This window comes from Homalodisca vitripennis, chromosome X, assembly GCF_021130785.1.
Source record: "Homalodisca vitripennis isolate AUS2020 chromosome X, UT_GWSS_2.1, whole genome shotgun sequence".
NCBI lineage: Eukaryota > Metazoa > Arthropoda > Insecta > Hemiptera > Cicadellidae > Homalodisca > Homalodisca vitripennis.
The window spans coordinates 38,715,781-38,731,240 of record NC_060215.1 but is presented as its reverse complement, the minus strand read 5'-3'; the positions used below and the strand labels follow the sequence as shown (position 1 = coordinate 38,731,240).

Sequence of the window (15,460 nt, the reverse complement as noted above, 5' to 3'; positions counted from 1 at the left end):
CAATATATGATATTAACTTTTAAATATATTACTAATTTCTTGTTAAATAAAAAAATCAATTTTTTGTACGGAATTTGACTAAGCGAAACACATTCCAACAACTACCGTTAACGTTAACTTTTAGCGGACAACTAATAACGTTTATCCGCTTTATGGCTGCTGCCAAAAATCGTACAAGTAGCCATTGCAAAAGATTTTAAAAATCCCAAAAAAATTAGGGCTTTACATACGTTTAATTTGTGTAAAAAGAGTAGATTAAACATACGACACAGCCAAAAAAATTATATTACAAAATTATAAAACTAGTAATATACTATAAAAATTTAATATTCATTTCAACTAAGATAATTAACCTAGATTCACAAAATATGTTACAGTTCCTCAAAAATGCTATACTCTATAACACAATTCTTATATAATGAAATCTGCTGTTAACACATTAAATAACTTTATATTGTACAGTACAGTACCTAAAAAAAACTACTTTGTACTTTTTGTTTGTTGCAGTCCATTAAAATGCAACAATAAAAATTATAACAATGATGGATCGCTAATTAAACTATTGTGTTTGTTCTAGTTAAATCTGCTACTTACTCATTTAAATTGTATGTTTGGCTTCCATTGTTTTGTTGTTGTACTCTTTAGCTTCCATTTTTAATTTTGGCATTGAGTCAATATGTATATATTAGATTGGTTGTTCCATTTGAAGTATCTAGACAATACTTCACTGTATATTGAATTATTCCAAGGCACTATATTTAGATATTCAAGAACAAGTGCTATCGTAAAGTATAATTACAATTTTAAATAATCAAATAAAGATTATAAGTTACGTTGAAATAAATTTTCTTTTCATTTACAGTTATTTTACATTAAGCAAGAGAGAACTTGTTAAACACGTCGATTTAAAATTAATAGTTTTATTTAAAACCAACTATTTTAAACTATTTTTGATTTGTAGTAAAATCATTTGTATTTTTTCCATTGGATTAATATGATTTATTATAGATTAAATAATTCAATTTCGTTTAAAATTCCAGTAAATTTCTCTTTTTACCGATCAAAGCAGTCAAATAAAAGATTTTCGTCAAGATAATCATGATTCAAGTACTGGTTAAAGATGAATTCATGGTGATCTTTTGTTATGTTGTAGCCTATAAACTCATTAAAATTAATTCAATTGGAGACGGTGCATTGATCTAGACGTTTTCATTTTTTCTGTATTTATGTTAGGTATATACAGTGTTTATTTGTTATAGTGTCATAAATCAGAAGACTGAAACGTAATCAATTAAAGTTCAATTCCTTAAACCTGTTTCTCATCCACGAAGACAAACGACAAATATAATACGAGTTTATGTTACAGTTTAAAATTCAATTTATGAAATTCAAATTTTTTATGTAAGTTTTTGACAGGCGTATTAAATATTATAGTTTTGGTAGATCTACAGATATAATATTAATTATTGCGTTATATTTATAGTGCCAATTTGTATTCAAATTGTAGGTCTCTTTCAGTTTAAAGCCAACGTTTGAGGCGGAGCTTGTCGTATAAATGGAGGGATAGCTGTCAATAATCTGCTAGTTATAATGGGGTAGTTGAGAAATTACCTTGATATTAAATTATCTAATATAATATGTAAATCAGCCATAGTTTTTTTTAATTTGGATAATAGTCAAAAACATATAATGTCTCCTTTCCTAAATAATTATTTTTTAATATTTGAATTCATGAGGTTAGATTATTATTTATACGGCAGTGTTCTAAACTGCTGCCAGAGTAGTTATTTTATGAGTGAGCGATATTTATTACCATGCAAAGCATGTCTGGACTGACGGAGTTCTTTAGAAGTCCAATACATTTTACAATTTGTTTTGGAGACTGGCGCCTTAAGTCACCGTACCGCAGAGACCGAGCTGCTCAATATCTTTTTCCGGATGTGTCAGGAACAATTAATTTACTCGTCGAATTATAATTTTCATTTATGCAATACAGATCAAAGAAGCGATACCATTGTAAATTAAATTTGAAATATAACACCGAAGCTTTTTTTTGTTATTTCTGCTCGTTTGGTTCTGAAGGAACAGAATTGTAGAAAGAGGCATGTCATAGAATTAAGCATCCAATTATTAGTTCTTAGACTTAAGCGGCCGGTATCATAACTAAAAATCTAAGTTATATGGTTCACACCATCACCATGTCAAAACATTACTTGCACAAATATGTTCTTGAAACTTTTCTGCTGATGATAACTTCACGCCATTCTACTAATGATACAACGCATACAAGATGTATCTACAAGTGTATTTAGTGAATAAATGTATTAATGCACAAGTACGATTTATGGGAAATTAAGTTTAATGTGTCTTTTTTTATTTAGATGTATATAGTGTTAATGAAACACGTCATTAGGATAGTAACTGAATAGTGAACTTTGTTTAGGTGTGCAAACAAAACTGTATACGCTGTAGGTTTTATTATTTTTAAGTTCCCTGTTACGTACAAACGTTTTTAATATGATTGGGCATTTAAAAAATTATATTACCTGGAACAAGCTCAGGCGTAATGAAAGTATTGTATTCTCCTTAATTCTTGAAGAAGGAGGGAAGCAAAGTAATTCGATATTCTATGTAAGGAAAATCATACATGGTTAGTGTAATACAGTTCTTATACTTCGAAGGATTAGGTTTTTCATAAGGACGTAGCAAAACCACTACATTAAAATGTCTTATTGCAATATAAGGGTACATTCTCAACTCCCTCTAAGAATATACCATACAGGTAGGTCGTTAATTTGCTCAAACTGCTCGATAATGTTTAGCATCACTTTTAATGTATTTATTGGTATTGAACACTCTTTGTATGCAAAGTCTTCGGAAAATGTATTACCATCTTAATCAATTACTATCTATCTATTATTTATTATTATTTGTATCTATTTGTTTCATATTTTGTTAAGTATTTTGTGTAGTATTTATTAATCCTAGTCATATTCTTGTTACTGTTGTACTTATATATAAATCTAAAACACTAAGTTACTCTGTACTATTCTATTTGGTACTATTATAAATGGTGTGTACTGTTGAAATAAATAAATAATTACTGAAGATATTACTTATGCTAGTTTATCTTTGACCACACAAAGTTTTTCAAAAATCAGATGCACATTTTTCTATTTTATCAACAGAGGCTGATTATGGTTGAGAGCTGCGGCAAGCGGTCTAAACGGACTTTGGATCTGAGTTAGAAATAGCGCATATTCAAATCCTTTACCTTAGCACTTTTAATCAGTACCATTGACCTTGTACTGTAACGACTCTCTACTTTATTCTGTTTTATAAGATCGTCCAATAGGCTATTAGCTCACGAGGAAGGAAAAAAGGCTTAATAGGTGGTCTCCCTATTCTACAAAAATTGTAAATTAGAACTTGTCTAAATGCGGTATTTTTAATGGTAATTTTTTATACTGCTAATTACTTAGATACAAAAAAACTATAAAATATTATATGGATGTAGAAGATATTATAAGTAATATACGTACATGCAGACCTATTCAGAAAACGTGTTTTCTTTATAAAAACCAACAGCTCATTGCAATAATAAAATAAATATTAAAGAGGTTTATAATAAGCTTTTTGATTAGTTTTTGTTTCGACAATAAACAAAAACAATAAAATAATGGATCTTATTATAAAAATGAACAAAACATTATTGAACTCAATTAAAATTGTCATTTACTTCTAATATACCTGTAAATTTAAACGATATTAATTAGCATATAGTTTAATAATTAAATGTAGTAATTTTTAAATAAAAAGACTGATATTTTGAATATAAAATATACGGAATGTTTTTGTACGCGAAGTCAAGTCAAATTCAGTTACTCAAGCGAAATGAAACACTTGTTTACTTGTCCTTGTCTTGTACGTCTCAAACAGTTAACTGGAGTATTTTACAAGCTTTTGTGTTTTCCATCTTATCTGGAACATTGCAAAGTGTGATCAATTACAAATGTTGCGCAACAGTATATGATCAACTATCTGATTAATGAAATAGATTTTTCTTCGGCTTAACGTTTTCATGGTTTTTAACTTTAGTGAATTATTGTTATGACAAGCATTTAGCAGCATTTACAAGAAAAGACAAGCATTTATAGAAAAGCTCCATTTTACAGCATTTTATGTTTTCACTGTACAATCATGAGTTATGTGTTATAAATAGATACCCTGTCCACTTTGCTGGTTTAACTCCATCCGGACTTGACAGTTATAGTAATTTGTTTAATATTGTAAATGTTTATTTTCATTGATCAAAATTTATTATCTTTTATCCCTGATGATTAAAATCAAAGGCCTAAATGCAAACATCTAAAAAAGCCGTGACGCTAAAAAGCCAGATTTTCTGAAGAAAACAAAAATATATTTCAAAAAGTGGACTGTTGAGATAGCAAAACCAAAACACGCTTAAGAGCTTTTCAATTAAAGAGCTTTTTAAACAATGCTTTACGATATTAATTTTAAGCTAGTAAATTTGAATGCCAACACTGAATAAACAAAACAAACTATAGTGGAGTATCCAGTTAAAGAATTTGAAATCTGAATCTGAATCTGAATTAGCAATCTTCAGTATGCCATCATTAAACCGGAGTTTGTATACATGTAGCAATACAAACTGCGTAAAGTAAGTGCCTTTCGTTGATAATCTGATCATTGGAAGTTCCAAAAACTGATAGGTAGGTGGGGAAAATGTCTTAGAACTCTCATTCTCACAACTCTAGTACTGTGGTACACTTATTGATTTTATATAGAGTTCAGCAAAGTCTTTATATATTATGCCGTACCTGTTTTAATTGACCTACTTTTACTAACTGCACTATGTATTAAAACCAGTTTATTTTCTGAGAAATAGAGATCAAATAAAATAACACCAATTTTTAAATTTAAAAGATTAAAAATTAAGTAATTACCATTTCATGGCAGTTCATTCCAAATAAAATGTTTTAATATATATAATAAATATTTGTTTAACCATTTCAAAACATTTACTTCTGCCCTCCAGCCCGGATCAGTCACAGGAAGTAGAACTAATTTACTTAACTTTTACAGTTAACAGTTATACTTCCTCTGAACTTTATTCCGGTTTCAGAGGGGACTCATCGTATCTGAAACCTGGTCCAGGCATGTGACAGGGTTGAACGTTCAGTATTTTTATTATTATACATAGTTTATAGAAACGTGATCATTTTTAAGTCATCTATAGCCAACAAAAACCGTATGTTACAACTCATATAATGGTTGAAATAATTTGAATGACTTTCCTAATGTCCTAGATTGTTAAAAATAAAACTTTTCTTGTTACCAATTTGATTGACTTTTAGTTGTATTCGTCAAGAAAATATTTATCATATAGCGATGAATTCACGCTTTTATACATATAAAGATAATTATAGAAGTACGTTCATACGATGGAAGATCGTCTGAACAATGTTTTAAGAGCCCGAGTATCAAAATTACTTTTGATTTTCTCCTGTAAATACTAATAAATTATACATATAAAATCACAATATTGTTTTCATAGAAGAAAAGTAATAATTCTTCCACAAGCTGGTGTGGATAAATTAATATTTATTTTGAAAAGTTCCTTTATGTAGAGTAGGCAACATGTAAACATTAAGATATAGATTTTACCCTGACTTAATGTTCAAAGAGGGCGAAAAGATACTTTGGAAAGACCCATACATCAATATACTAAACATTTTTAAAATTTTTAATTTTGGGTAATGAGGTTTCATTTCATACTATAAATCTATATAATTGAATATTCTTATTTACTGTTACGTAACATCTTATTTTAAACTTTTTCACCTTAAGATGAGAACAAAATAATCTATCTAATCAAACACTTACTAAGCTATTATGAAAAAAATAATATGTACACTTAATATTTAATTTTTTATGTATTGCAGTTTTGTTTTAGAATGTTTATGAATTATATCTAAAGCAAAATACCCTATATTTTATTACATTTATATGACGATATCATTGTACTATAACAAGGATATACTGAAATGAATTTACTACAATGATACGTAATTTATAAAATGTGTAAATTAAAAAAAAAAAACTTAAATAAATAACTTCTTAACATAACGCGAAAGTAAAACTGTTGCTTATACAAAACGATATTAGCTTAGCAGATTGTATGCCTGTTATCACTGCAGGTGCCCGTTTCCACGTCCGTCTCTCTTAGTCCCGGAGATGCACACAATTCTCACTGTCCTCGTACTGTAGGCAAATGTCACACACACACACACACACACACACACACACACACACACACACACACACACACACACACCACACACACACACATACACACACACACACACACACACACACACACACACACACACACACGCGCGCGCGTAAATATTTATCCAAAAAGCCTGGAACCTTAAATAAATCACAGGGAATTTCTAGGGGTTGGAAGCTTAGTTAAAATATATTTTGCAGCACACCGAAATTACTACCAAATAAACTAACGAGATAAAGTTGCAAGCTACTTTCCCAGTCTCGAAATATGATTGGCTAGGCACATATGCCGGCGAAGCCACTCAGTATCCCTTAGATGATGACGCCATAGATTGTAAAGTCAACGTATTATTAATGTCGTTACGAAACTGATAGTACTACTTTGAAACTTTCCAACTTAACCACTGGGGTGGTGAGACAGCAATTATTTATTGGAAAAGCACCTCCCTAACAAAGTATTAAGGCTCTCAAGAAAATCCGATTTAGTTCGTTACAGTACGGGTGACAAAAACACTTTTGGAATATACCTAATGACTTAGAGGGACTTTGTGGCAGTTGTGTGAAGTCATTTATTTTCTCATGTGACGCATTATGCATAGATTACTTTACATTCTAACAAATAAAGAAATCAGAGCATATCTCCTAATCGTCCAAGTCCTCCTTTAAATTAAGATACGATTGAATTAATGACGTAAAAACGTTTTTTTCTTTAATATTCAGTCGGAAATTTTCACATTTCCTGCCAGGAAGTGAAGTGGACAAGAAGGAACTATCTCAAAGCAGTACATAAATAAAAACCTCTGGCTAGTCTTGTAATGTTCTAAACATGAGAAAGAATTGCGGTTCCAAAGGACACATTGTACTGGGTCCACTACAAACGATAAATACTTTTTGGTTTCAGTGCAAGAACATAAATTAATCCTATACATAAATAGTAAATATATTTCCTTCTTCACTTTGTATGATTTTTAAAGAGTAAACCCTTTAAAATCAGAGTCAAGTATTTAAGAAACAGCTTTTTATTAATAATTATATTATAATAATCTAATTCATAAACCAATTGAAACTTGAAATGTTTTAAAGCAATAAAGATTTTTAATATCTCAATTTCTTGTGCTATTTTACTAAAATTATCAGATTGCTTAAAAGCTAACTTAAAATCATTACTATTATGACAATCTGGACTTATTTATATAACAAAATCAATTCGAATATACTATATTATAAGGGTATTTAATGATAAATTGCTTTGTGTTTATTTCAATTAATAAATTTAAAAATCTAAGCTATTGGTATATTGACTGTATTAAACATTTTTATAGAATCTCAATGTTAATACTTATAATAATTTTGATAGCAGATTTTTAGATTTACAAGTACGCACACAGTTTATGTTATAAGAGTCCGAACTGTTAATTGCATATGGTATTATCGGTGCACAAGCAACCATAGTAGGCTTGTTTTAATTTAAACATAATATCCGTCAAGTAACATGTTATTAGCTAAAGCAGTTCTTTAGACTTGTTCTTCGAACAAATCACAAAATAGTTTTAAGGTTTATTAAAAACAAATTTGAGTAAAATATTAATTTTCCTATATTCAGTACTTTTGAAATTGAAAATTTTCCCTTTCTAACTCACGGTTTAAACAAGAATAATGGTATTATAGTTATAGTATATTATTCTCAAATGTGTCCTATGAAAGTACCTCAATAGATTAAATTTCAAAACTCAAACTTGGTTGATTTACATTCGATAGGAACTTTAATATAACTTAACTATAACAAATGCGCATAATTGGTGTTTTAACCAAAATTGGCAACTGTAGAAATTTTCAGTAAAAGTATATGAAATAAGTAGATTTTGTTCTGACCTTTCAAGAGGTGGGTCTGGAAAGACAAGTAGAGGGAACATTGGTGACAGTACCAACCCAGGAGGAATGTTCATTGTGACTGAATAAGGCTTTAGAAACTCAAGCAAGTCTGGAGGTATTTCCATTGTTCGCTGTTTTCTAAGAGATCACGTACGAATATGAGTCATTCGTTAAATTAAACCATTCAATATATACAATTGACACGAAACACTTGGACTAGATTTGCGAATATGCTTCTATGGCGTATAAACAAAACGGATAATAAGCTCTTGACAATCACTCCACAAATTGGTTTCGTTAAATCGTAACAATGGAACATTACCACCGTTTCAGTTGTGCTCTGAGATTGTCTTAGTGGTATGAAATGAATCGACGCTTTTTCTAGATTCATAATTGGCTCATTAGGAATATATGCACATACAAAATGTAATAACTTGTGAGTCAGCGTTCTATTAAAATAAATGAAGTGCAAAACCATTTGCATGAATTGCGGCATGGATACATGTTCCCCATATACTTTAGAAATGAATGTAGGAGCCTAACATGACTTGATTAGTTTACTAAATAGAAGGAAGAGAGCAGCACGGCCTCAGCGTCCCTGAGAATAACATAGAGAAAGCTAAAATTGCCAGCGCCCGATGTAAGTGCCTTTTGTTTATGTTCATTGTTGATGAATTGTCATGCTGGTATTGCCGACTTCTTATCAGTTATATCTTTTTATAATTTATTTGTTTGTGAATACGTTTTTTATCATTTGACATAATGACATGAAAACTTTTCTTGTGAAAAAAACAATGTTTGCGGTTCAAATAATATTACAATACTCGTTGAAACGTTATCTTCATACGGAAATCAGTAATGGGTTACAAATAGGTGCAGATCAATTTTACGTGGTGTGTAGAAAGACAACTTATTTACTCATAAAACATTACACCTATTTCGTTTTTTCCCATTTCAAGTGATATTTTCACATATTCATAAATAGAAGCTAATGAAAAAAATAATTACTCCCTACATCAAAATGCAATCTGTGATAGTCACGATAAGGACTTATGGGAACGTATTGAAATATTGAATATTACCTACAAACGTTGTAGGTAACAATAACACAGTGTTGTTTGTTCTATTCTGAATAATCAGTCAAATAATATACCGATGTATGCAATTGAAATATCATGTGAAATATCTAAAACGATATGGGTGTAGTTTCTGGTGAATAAATACCAAAGCAAAGTAGCAAAGTAGCTGTCGTTCTATAAGCCACGTAAAAACCTTCCAATTTAAGAGTTCCAAAAATGATTATCCTGATTTTTTTTTTTTTTTTTTTTTTTTTTTTTTTTATTATTAACTAACGAATGCACTGGATTATTGAACTGATTAATACTTCACGGGCACGATCTATACCGGAGCAACAAACAGGTAAATGCCACAAAGATAACTCTCAAAACTCTTTGGCATTATATCTATGATTAAAACGTAGAAGTCGTTTTAGAAGCAAATGATTCCACCTTAACAAAAAAGGACAAATTTAAATAAGCGAGATGTGTATTGCATGTTAAAATGTAACTTCTTCACTGCAGCCAGACCCAAAATAGTGGAACAGCATTACCTTAATAAACAAGTATTGTCGTGTCCGACGATAAATTCCCCAACATGCCTGCCCGTAGCATGCTGGAATATTTCAGAATAGCAGGCTTTATGTGATACCTGCCTCAGCCTCTAAGGTTGGTCAACGGAACAAATCTACCTTTTACAAGTCCTCCACTGGTTTGCATGTAGCAGTAACCCGCAAACCAGCGGTGTGTTTGCATGTTGGGTTATCCGCAGGCGCTTTAAACCACTTGCAGTAAAAGTCATTCAGCGTCTACAATTTCGATGTTCCACCGGACTCCAAGTGGATTTGAAAATAATTGTTTTTGATGTTACTTAAATAGACAAAACTATATTTGAGCTCTCGGCAATTTCAGTTACTTCCAACAGTGCCAGCTGAATCTTTGTTTATATCGTTTACAGCGCGCGAGAAAGTCTAGACTATTGGAAGAATATATTTTCTAGAAAATATATTCTTACAATACTCTGAGGGCACTTTATTAAAATTAAAGTTTAAATATCGATAGTGTTTATAGATTAAGTATTCAGTATTACCTGTTTGGTAAAAGCAAAAGAATTATAATATTTGTCAGTGACATTTAATCAGGGGGTTCGTGAATTCACCGACGAGAATTCCAGCATTCTGATGTTTATAGTGACACCGGATCGCTATAAACAGCGCTATGACCGACATACCAGGGGCGTGTCAGTCATAGCCACTGCCTTATCTCACCATGATGCGCAAGTAATCAAAATTAATCAGAGGGATAAAAGCACACGTAATTACAGCTCACATGAAAGACTCACACGCTTCAAGTATTAATTAAATCAAAAACTTTGGACATTCCATAAACTTAAACTTATCTAAAATGTTCGGTTGTTTAAATGGTGGTCAAAATTAAAATTTGAATATATATTGCTCCATTTAAAAAAATAAATATCACGGGACAAATTAAAAAGAACTGGATTATCCCAGGAAATAATAGTTTGTAGAAATAAATTAAGATTGTATTACGATCAGTTGTTAGAATGTATGACAATACACATACCTATCAACTACCCATTGGAAGTAGCAAATGTATTTCATTGTGTTTTTTCAATATTCCCAATCAATAACTACGCTGCTGTTTTTAAACGTGGCAAACATGCAGTCACGTCGTATAAATGGTAATCAATGGTAAAGTAACTGCGGTAATGGCTGGCGTCATATGCTGTCTAAGGGTTTATAAGTCAACTAACATACCCGACTTCAGAAGTGTTGCATATCTCTGCTGAAACTATTATTAATTACAATTAATAAATCTTTCTAACAATAAACCCTTTATCACTAAACTTGGAAACTCCAACTTAAAAAACACGATCCATTCAAAAAAATTACTATTGGCCAATCTCTATACATTTATTAATTTTTCTTTACTACAATGATGAACTCAGTGGAATCACGTATTTATCTTGGCTGATTTTTTTATAGCTTGGACAATAAAACAGTCACCATTAACGTTATCTATGATTTAACAAAGGTTTTCAATTGTGTGGCCTACATTATACTCTATAAAAGATTAGACAATTAAAGTATTAGAAGATTGTAGCTAAAATGGCTTCATTCGTACTTATTTGACGGAAAATAGAAAGTTGCAGTCTGTAATTAGTATGAGTTGTCATTAGCCACCTTATAATGGATTAGGAACTTTTTTGTGTTATAACTTATCCTTCCAAATGTAACCCTTTAATATAGAGGTTTTAGATTCGGTATTTTCTTAGATACGGTTCTTGTCGTCAAATAAATATTGATATATCCATATTTATTTTGGAGGTTGCAAGAAAGGTTTGCACGTTTCTGACTGAACGTCTACTAAGGGAGTAATTTCAACTTTATCAAAGCGCCTCAAATCAGTCAATCAAAATTTGTACAAGTTTTCAAAGTGTCATAAATGAGCTTATAATGTGTATTAACTATATTTTCACTTAAGTTCACCCCACTTTCGGTTTGTATCCCTAAGCAATTTTGGCCCTACAATTAAAGTTTATTTATTGCTGTAGTGAACAAGTGAACTGTTCCCATGAGTCTTACTAAAATGTGACTGACCAATTACTAATAAATGGCTAAATTAAAGTAAATTCAAGTATACAATTTAACTGTAATCTTTCAAAATATTTATTTATCGTAAAACTTATATCTGCAATAATATATCTGCAGTATGATCTAATAAACAAAAATGACACTAAATACAATTTTGGAAATATAAGACAACTACAAGTTGGACCACATTTATTCAGAGTAATTTAAAACTAATGTTTACATTTCAGGCAGCTATTTATAATAAATGTTTATTTCCCATTTTTTACAATGACTACACATTTTTACAATAAATGTTTAAAGCTTAGCACTACCCAAACTGCCTTAAAAAAAAAAAAAACAAAATGATAAAATAAAAAAGAAAACTTAACCTCTTGTGATTGCACGTTAACTTATATATCACAAGGAAAAAGATAAATAGCGCCCTTTCGGTGTAAAACCTGTTGGGTGTCCCTTATAATAAAATATATTATAGAAAATACTTAGCTAAAACATTCTTACTTTCCCGCAACAATTCAACTGAAAATGATGGAGAAGTGTGCCTGCTTGGACTGTTGTACCAAGCAATATACAAAACTATTGAGACAGGTGGAAAGAGTTAGAGAGCGAGAGACCGACGCAGGTAGTCCCAAGAGTATTGGGTAAGGGACAAAAGGGATAAGGGTTACAAGTATTTCCAATTTGTGTCACCAAGGACACTCTCGCCACAAAGTGATATACATCGCCCCGGGGTCCCGCTTCGGCCGACAGTCTTCGCCTTATAACTTTACGATTGGAATTTCAACACTTTCTCACATATAACAATTATTGTGCGAGTGTTTTATTTTTCAAATGTAATGTTGAAAATAAAGTTAGCATTTCTTATGAATTCAACCCTTTTGCTTATTACGTAAGGTAAGGATTTTTTTACGAAAGAACATCTCGAGCACGCAGAATTGTTAAGTTGTTATCTAGCCATGTACATAATATTCGTGATTAAATACACAATCTAAGACGGCAAATTGTCTTTCTGACTTGTATATTACACAACCAAAAGATATGCACAAAACGTATAAACTGTTAATAAATAACAAACAAAAGGTTATACAAAACCTCCAGATTACCTGAAGTTATATTAATCCTAAAATATGTATAATTCCTGAGTTTTGTATCCTGCTACAATGCTATACATTTTGCTGCTTTAAAAATAATATTAATATTACTAGTCTGCATTCCAGTAAACCATAAATTTATTTTCTGTTTATGTTACCGCGATTGTTTCTTTTTATTATTATTTTTTTTAATAAATGACTATAAGTCTGAACAAGATCAGTTCATATCAAAATAATAATATGACATTTTCTTAGACTACCAAAAAAGGGTCACGCCATATTTAAATTAATCTCCATAATTCATTTACCAAGCTCTCATATTCCATTATGTGAAACACAGATAAACATTAATGGCTTTACAAGTTGTAGAGCACAAGCTATATTTCTGGTATATTCTGTCTAATATCTTTAGCCACATCAGAAAATGTACCATACCTCCTCTCATTATAATTACTACTAATTACAAGATGACTTTTATGAGTACATATGCAATGTCTCTGCACTGTATTTACATTTAACGTGTGCTTTCTACAAATATTCTGACAATCCCGACAGATTTTTTATCGTTTAAAATAAGAACCAATGTGGAGGCTCGTCAGACTATGCGGTCCTTGACACACTGTGGTCTTAATGTCAAATTTGTTTCACATAAAATTCAAAAGAAATTCTTGTCAATATTAGAAATTCGATTCTTTGCTACGCGTTTATAGTTATCGATCAGATACTTAAGCTTGGCATGGCCTAGCAAGGGAACAGTAATATATGTCCTCAGTCAGAAAATATGGAATAAAGGAACTAAAATAAATGGAACACCATAAAACAGCTAACTGCATTTTCTACTGAAACCATACAAATAAATATAAGAATTTTGGGATCGGATATTTTGGACCCTCAATGTCGAGTTAGGTATATTATCGATATTTCAGTAGAGTAATATGGAACCTGACTTCTCTAATTGGATTGATGTATTGATTTTAATTTCAGTTAAATAGAGGCAACACATATTTGCTCCATTAAATTAGATGAAATACTGGAAAATATAATGTACCTGTATATTATTATCGTTAAGAGTTTCACGTGGCAGGTTTAGACATACATGAATATGGTAGAAATATGATTGTTATTATCCCGAAAGTTTTTAATTCAGGGTTCTAAAGGCGTTAACATGTACCTCAAATTAAAATGGAGATACATGTGCTAAAGCTAAACACATTGCCTTCATATAAGAATATAAGCCTTCCAGAACATATGGGATAAGAATATAATTGGCGAATATTGAGTTGAACTACATTTCACCCTCCGCTTATTGCAGCGTCTAAACTCTGACACTGCTACAGATTGACTCATGTAATCTGGAATTCACGGCTGCCTGAAGATATCCGTAAAAAGTCGGCAACGAAGACGTTTAAAACGAACTCTTTGCATCGTTTTGACATGAGAAACGCCTAGACTATAATCCAGCTCAGACTGGTTACCCAACAGCAATTCTGTGTATTCTAAATGGAAAGGTATTTTCATTGGTCTCATCAGGTTCATTAAACGTTGCACTAAGCGGATCAAACCTTCCCACCATAACTACGTTATGGATAGAATTTGCTCATGATTGTAGTTTGTGCACACCTTTAGTAGACTAATTTATATCAGTTTCGATAATAAAGGGACTCCAATAGATAATTAGTTAAAGGTACACGTAATTGTTTGTATCAGCAATCAGAACTCTGGGTTCACGGGGAAACCCCCAGTGTGAACACAACTACAGAATCGTCGACACAAAGCAAACCAAAGCTGATTGTTGCCAACAATAAGCAATCATTGTTGAAAGTCCATTGTTGTCGGACCTAATTGATAATGACGCCACGCGCTATTGGTGAATAACGGTTGAAACGTGTACAATTGCTGAGGAACTGAGGGGGATCTATAATTGTAAACTAGTTATTTAACCAGAATTTCCTTATTCATTTCTAGTTCTGAATGCTCAATAAAAAGTAATTTATTTATTTATCCATACATTTTTGTATGTTTTAGTCTTGGAAATATGATTTATATTGATGCATTGAATAAATTAATTGGCCTTTAATCAATTTTCTGTTCGAACTCGCAACATTGCAAACTTGTTATGTCTAGGTTGTACGCTTATGAATAAAACAGTACATATGCGGGCGCGTTGGTAACATATCTGGAGGTGGAAAAACTGCGGAAAGGGGGGGGGGTAAGTACAAGTTATCCATGTCGCACGCCAACGAAAATATCTTGATAAGACAGTTTCGTTAAAACTATTTTAGTTTATTAAAGTTCGGTTGTGAAACTCTCAGCCATTACTCTATAACTAATTCTATTTTAAATCCCTGACTAAACAAATCCCTGACCGTCAAAAATATGTTTTAAACTCAATTTAATATCTCCATATTAAATCTGTGTTATACACTTTTGTTTTTGTTGATATGTATACTATTCGTCAACTCTTTAACTCGTAAATGAGTTTAGGGAGCCAAAATTAAAGTTATGTATTTTTAATACA

General features: G+C 31.1%; 1 protein-coding gene across 2 annotated transcripts in view; it reads right to left on the bottom strand.

Moving 5' to 3' along the window:
- The window catches only part of LOC124368499, a 39,746-nt gene extending 31,453 nt beyond the window's left edge, over nucleotides 1-8,293 (bottom strand). For both annotated transcript variants that reach the window (XM_046825746.1, XM_046825747.1), the window contains exon 1: nucleotides 8,185-8,293. In XM_046825746.1, coding sequence (XP_046681702.1) covers nucleotides 8,185-8,258 — 74 coding nt within the window. In that variant the 5' untranslated portion in view covers nucleotides 8,259-8,293. The remainder of the gene's footprint in view (nucleotides 1-8,184) is intronic.
- Nucleotides 8,294-15,460: the final 7,167 nt, after the last annotated feature.